The sequence below is a fragment of the Trachurus trachurus genome, assembly GCF_905171665.1.
Source record: "Trachurus trachurus genome assembly, chromosome: 5".
In the NCBI taxonomy this organism is placed as follows: Eukaryota; Metazoa; Chordata; class Actinopteri; order Carangiformes; family Carangidae; genus Trachurus; species Trachurus trachurus.
The window spans coordinates 507618-514152 of record NC_139896.1 but is presented as its reverse complement, the minus strand read 5'-3'; the positions used below and the strand labels follow the sequence as shown (position 1 = coordinate 514152).

General features: G+C 46.2%; 1 protein-coding gene across 1 annotated transcript; it reads left to right on the top strand.

Annotated features, from left to right (window-relative positions):
- Window positions 1-768: 768 nt before the first annotated feature.
- LOC310985567 (amphoterin-induced protein 1-like) lies at window positions 769-2381 on the top strand (the record flags this gene model as incomplete). The annotated part of the gene is made up of 1 exon (XM_083971182.1): window positions 769-2381. The coding sequence occupies one exon, from the start codon at window positions 769-771 to the stop codon at window positions 2350-2352; it is 1584 nt and encodes a 527-aa protein (XP_083827308.1). The 3' UTR covers window positions 2353-2381.
- Window positions 2382-6535: the final 4154 nt, after the last annotated feature.

Sequence of the window (6535 nt, the reverse complement as noted above, 5' to 3'; positions counted from 1 at the left end):
GCCCGGCCACAATTTACACTCTACACACATAATTTTTTCAGAATTTGTAGACAAACTTGTTCTGTTTCTCACCATGTGCTCAAAATATCAGAGAGACTTACAGAATTTAAACTCGGAGCCTCTGAGTGCGGCCACGTCTGTCTCTGCTCCTCATTGACTCCAATACAAATATTTTCTGAGAGAAGCAGAACGGCCTGATGTTTTAAAACTGCCAGCGTCGCCAAAATATTTACTGTAGAAACACCAAATCGTACCACATTTTTCAGTAAGTCCTTAGAGCACTGTTGATCTGTGTTTTGTTCTGATAGGAGTTACCGTTTTGTCACCGTAAGCCTTTTGCGGGACCAGTGCAGAGATCGTGGGTTTGATTCCCATGTTGACAGAGATGGTAAAACCGGCCGTAGCTCCCGTGGCCCTCTCAAAATTTCCCAGAGGAAATTTTCTAGTTAGTACTATTATGAGTTAGGTTATGTTTGCTATCACAACTGTTATCCCTACTTCCCTTTATATCGTGTTTGTTATTGCGACCGATGTCACCGTCGTGATTCTTTAATTTCTTTCCTTATCTTTGCACTATTACCATCACCACACAGCACTGCACTCGAACTACACACGCACATCTTGTGTATCCATTGCTGTATGTCCGTTATGTTGTTTGTCTTGTGTTTCACAATAAAAAAAATTTTAAAAAGAGCTTTACATCCCATAATAACAACATCCTCTGTCCTTAGACCCACTGAGATCCAGACCAGACCAGATCGTGACATGATGGTTTCTCCATGCTGCAGCTCCCATCATGCATCTGGAGCGCCGTCCGGAGCGCCGTGCAGCCCCCATCATGCATCTGGAGCGGCGTGCAGCTCCCATCATGCATCTGGAGCACCGTGCAGCAGCAGCAGCTTCCTGTCTGTGGTCCTGGTTGTGGTTGTGTCTCTAGCGGCGCCGGTCGGCGGTCAGCTGGCGTTGCCTCTCGACTGCAGCGGGACGTGTGTTTGTGCCAGTGACATCATCAGCTGCTCGCGCTCCAACCTGACGGTCGTCCCCGGCAACGTGCCGCCGTACGCCGCGGTGCTGGACCTGAGCTACAACGCCATCGCGCGGCTGCGAGCCGAGTGGACGCCGGTGCGGCTCGGCCGGCTGCACACGCTGTTGCTCGGCAACAACGGCCTCCACTTCCTGTCCTCCGAGGCGTTCGCCCACGTGACGGAGCTGCGGCACCTGGACCTGTCGTCCAACCGGATCGTCCGATTGGACGAGCTGCTGTTCGAGCCGCTGGCGCGCCTGGAGGTTCTGCTGCTGTACGGGAACCTGATCTCCCAGATCGACCGCTCGGCGTTCTCCGGCCTGGCGGCGCTGCAGCGGCTCTACCTCAGCCACAACCGCATCTCACGCTTCCCGCTGGAGCTGGTGAAGGAGCGCGGCCGGCCGGCGGCGCTGCGGCTGCTGGACCTGTCGTCCAACCGGATCAAAGCGCTGCCGCTGGGCGAGCTGCGGGCGCTGCCGGCCTGGATCAGGGATGAGCTGTATTTCCATGACAACGCTCCGGCCTGCAGTTGCTCGCTGTTCGAGCTGCTGGAGCGCTGGCGGCGGCAGCGGCTCAGCGCCGTGTCAGACTTCCTGTCGGGCCACCGCTGCGTGCTGCCGGGCCCGGACAAGGAGAAGGTCCCGGTCCTGGAGCTGCACCGGGTCGGGCTGAACTGCAGCGCGGCGGCGGCGGCGGCGGCGTTCCCGGAGCGAGAGGCGTTCAGGGACCAGTTCCTGCTGCTGGACTGCGACGCGCGGCAGAGACACGTGAAGAAGACCTGGTTCCTCCCTGGGAACGTCCCGCTGGCGCCGGGCAACCGGAGCGTCGCCGTGGTGATGCCCGACGGGAACCTGCAGATCGGACCGCTGCGGCCGGAGGACTCGGGCGTGTACACCTGCGTTGCCGCGGGCGACGGCGGCTTCAACGAGACGCTGCAGGTGAGCGTGTCGGTGCTGAACGGCACCGGCGGCCTGGAGGGGCTGAAGACGGCCTACACCACGCTGGTGGCCTGCCTCGTCAGCCTCGTCATGGTGCTGCTCTACCTCTACCTCACGCCCTGCCGCTGCCCCTGTTGCCCCGGAGACGGGCTGGAGAAGGGCCAGGGCCCGGACAGCGAGGAGGAGGAGGAGGAGGAGGAGGAGGAAGAGGAGGAGGGGCCGAGGCCGGGAGGTTTCTCCTACAGACACGTGGGCGTTCCCGAGGCCAAGGAGCCGGAGCAGAACGGACGCTTGAAGCCGATCGGCGAGGAGGACGAGGAGCCGGACGGCCGCGAGCGGAGGAGTTCTGACGCCGAGTCGGTCTGCTCCGACACGCCCATGGTGGTCTGAACTCAGTTAAAGGGATAGTTCAACATTTAGTCAAACTGGCCCATCACCATATTCCCTATAGTCATAGCAGTAGGTTCGTTACCTTTAAGTTGTTTTAGAGGGAAATACAGAGACTGATGATGAAAAACTGTCCCTGAAGGCAACGTGCATCAGCGGTTTTACATGAATTTCCTCTAAAACAACTCTGTGTGGTAACGTTGTGTTATTATCTCATAGCGTGGTGAATGTGCAGCTCACAACTTGTCCACCAGAGCGTTGTGGAGTTGTTGGATTGTGTATTTGATGAGTTTGATGAGGGAAACCAAGAAATCCCATAATGAGCCTCCGTAGCGTAGCTCTGAGCAGCTCACGGCTCTGCTCCGCCGTTCTAAAAACAGCTTGCACCGACAATTAAAGGTAACGAACCTACTGCTATGACTATAGGGATTATGGAAATGGGCCAGTTTGACTAAATGTTGAACTATCCCTTTAAAGCTTCAGCTGCCTCTGTGTCTGTAGCATGAACAAGCAAAGTCCCGTTGGTCACGACTCAACAAACAACTCCCTTCACTAATCAGATTAGACATGAGATTGATTTATCTTCGTTGTGTAAAATATTATTGGAGCAAAAACCTCCAGATGAAGAAAGAAGAAAAACAGAAATAAAAACTAAATAACTAATAACTGAATGTACAGGACTAATTTAAAGTGCTTAGGCCGCTATACATACGAGCATAGACACAGTAGTAAAAGGTAAAAGAACAGCACCAAGTGTTGTTTAACTCTGTGAGAAATTACTTTGCAAATAAGAACATAAATAATTAAAATAACTCTGTTTGCATTTTTAAGCTCCGCCCCTAAGAAGAGAACTAACACATCATTATCAGTAACTACAGCATGAAAACATTTAGATGTTTTTCTTTAGTTTCTTGAAGCTGCATTTTAGATCAAACTTCTGCAGCTTTTTATGCAGAAATATAAAATATAAAACAGTAAAACACTGAGACGACGGAGGAGCTTCATGGTTGCTGTGAGTTGTTCAATATTTATACTTTAGTTAACATTCCTGTTTGTTCTGCTCGGCACACGATACTGTAATTATATCATTATTATCATTATTATTATTATTATTATTATTATTATGCAATTTAGTCATTTTCAATGACTCTGGTTTGAGTGTGTGAGTTAATGCAGAATCTTTAAACCTCGGATCAAAGCCATGTTTAACAGAAGCAGCTGAAGCTTTTACTGCAAATCGCTTTAACATGAACTGAAACTGTTTCTCCACAACACACACACACACACACACACACACACACACACACACACACACACACACACACACACACACACACACACACACACACACACACACACACACACACACACACAGTAGTTCTAACTGATATTCATTATAATTGACTGATAACAGACACATACAGTATGTTATGTTATTGATTCCTGCCCTGTAACTGTGAGACATTCAGACATTTTAACGTCAAACAGACGTTTCTTTCTGTTTCTTTCTGTTTGTGTGTGAATCTCTGACGGCGTCGTCACAAACAGAGACAAGACGACGTCTGCAGCTCTGATGCAGTTAAACTACATTATTACACGGCTCTATTGAATGCTGCTCTCTGATTGGTCCAGCGCTGCGTTCTGCGGTCCGTTATTTCTGTATAACAGACCGTCGTCAAGTATAACAGACCGTTGTAGAATAGAGAAACTATGCAGGATATTTACCTTGTGTTTCATTTTTACCTTCAGTAAACAGCTTGGGACTATTAGTGATGTTAGATAAACGACTTGTAACTTGTTACAGGGAGAGTAAACAGTAAAGTTAATCTCTTGTTTATGACAGATACGACTACACACAATACACACATCGTAACACGTGTATGGTAATCCATCGATCCACTGATTGATTATCAAAGGCTTCAAATGCACCGGGAGGAGGCTCAGTGAAACAGCGGACGTGACCGGTCTTTGTAAATTCGCTAAATGATGCAATTATAAATCGATGAAAGTCGTATTTTGATCAACATTATGTTTCAAATTAATTATTTCACTCGTAAACCGTGTAATAAGCAGGATAATGTAGAGTTGGTCGGTTGTTATGGAGAAATAAACCCCTTCATGTTGAATGAAACTGTTCCATAGATAGATAGATAGATAATTTATTAGTACAGACTCTGGGTCCAGTTAAAAATACAACAATACTACAACAACAGACAACAACAACATACGGGGTAGCCTAGCAGCCCCTGATGAAAAGACACTTATACCAGTGTTTCCAGAGCAGTGATGTGTAACGTGTGGCACTAAATGCAACGTTTTTCAGTTCCATCACAATCTGATTTTCTGAGTTGTTTAGACGACAAATGAACTTATACATGATATTTCTTAAGACAGACTGGAGAGTGTTGACTCCAGCAGTCACAAACATTTCAGTGGCGCTGGTCCATCTGGGCCGTTTTAACAAGATTCTCAAAGAGTCATTATATGCCACTTGTAGTCTCCGAAAACTTGTTTTTTTGTAATTTGACCACAGATGTGCATCCATACAACCTGTCGGGGTTTATTTCTCCATAACAACCTCCGAACTATACATTATCCCTTACTGAAACGTTGAGCTCAGACTGAGGCTCAGACCGGTCGGTGCTGTCGTTTCTCTGTGTTGGACAGTCACATGCAGCCAGGAAGAAGCAGCTGAGACCGAGTTAGTGTTTCTGGGTGTTAGTGCCCGACCCGGAGCAGCAGCAGCAGCATTAAAAGACCCGGAGCAGCAGCAGCAGCAGCAGCAGCAGCAGCTTTAACAGCAGCCTCACGTCTCATAAACACAGTCAGGAATAGCAGCTTGTAGCTCGGCCAACACACAGACACACACAGCTGAAATGTAAATATAGACGAGGCTCAGACACGTCTTCATTCTCATCACATTAGAAATAGTTGATTTTAGAAGTTGAGATTAAAACTTGAACAAAGTGGTGGTTTTCACACATAATATCCAACTGAAATGTTTTACTCATGAACTGAGGCTTATTAGAATATAATATAAACTATAATATAAAGATAATCACTAACACTTTACTGGACGGGTGGGTGTGCAGGTCGTTATTCCATAGCAATGTAACCGATGTAAGAATGCTGAGTCATGCTGAGTCATGCTGAGTCATGCCTTATGAAGCATTACGAACGCCTTATGGAAGCTCTTATGAATGTGTTGTCAAGTCAAGTGTTAGATAATAATAATAAACTGCAGAGCGACACACACCGTCCAGATAATAATAAAACACACACCGTCCAGATAATAGCTCATGTAGCAACAGCTCACGTAGCTTTAGGTTCAATAACAACAACTCTCTGTTCTTTCAGTTCTCATGGTGCTTTTTAACTAAATGTCTATATGAAGCTTTTATTCTGAAAACCATCTGTCTATATGAAGCTTTTATTCTGAAAACCATCTGTACACTGTGAGCATTGTGTAATAGTGTCATAACGTAGCTGAGGGACACGTATCTACTCTATGCTGATGATGATATAACTCTTATAACCAAAGACAGTTAGTATCCTACATGTTGAGTGTTCAGTCAGTACAGTTGTATTATTATTATTATTATCGTCGTTAGTCTGTCGAGGTCACGACCGTGTTTCTGTGTTTCTGTGTCAAGCCACAAACTGTGATTTGAATATATGCAATCCTGTTTGACCTGTTGTATTTGATCACATGTTGTATTGTGTCTTGTGTGTTCATGTGTCGTTGCTGCGTTTCATAAACTACAAACATGAAAACAAAGACTGAAGGATGTAATGTTATTATTATTATTATTAATATTATTATTATTATGATGATGTGCCTGTGTCCTGTCGGTTTTCATCTGTTTCAGACACAAATGGATGAAGTCAGTGAATTCAGAGTTGGACTTTGTTTTATTGTAATCTGCCTGAGTAAAGTTGAGCAGTTTGATGCAGTTCCTCTGTCGGCCATGTTTTATTTTGACCCAGAATTCATTGCAGCTCAGTTAGTCCAGTCATTTTATTAAAAAAGGTTGAACAAACTGCAACAGAAGCAAACTCAACTGGTTTTGTTTCCTCAACATGTCCTGAATGAGGGAGAAAAAGCCCAGAAGAATCCCATTAGGGGAAAGTTTAGAAAAAGACCCAAATATAGCCCATAATACGCCTATTCATTATGTTTCTCACA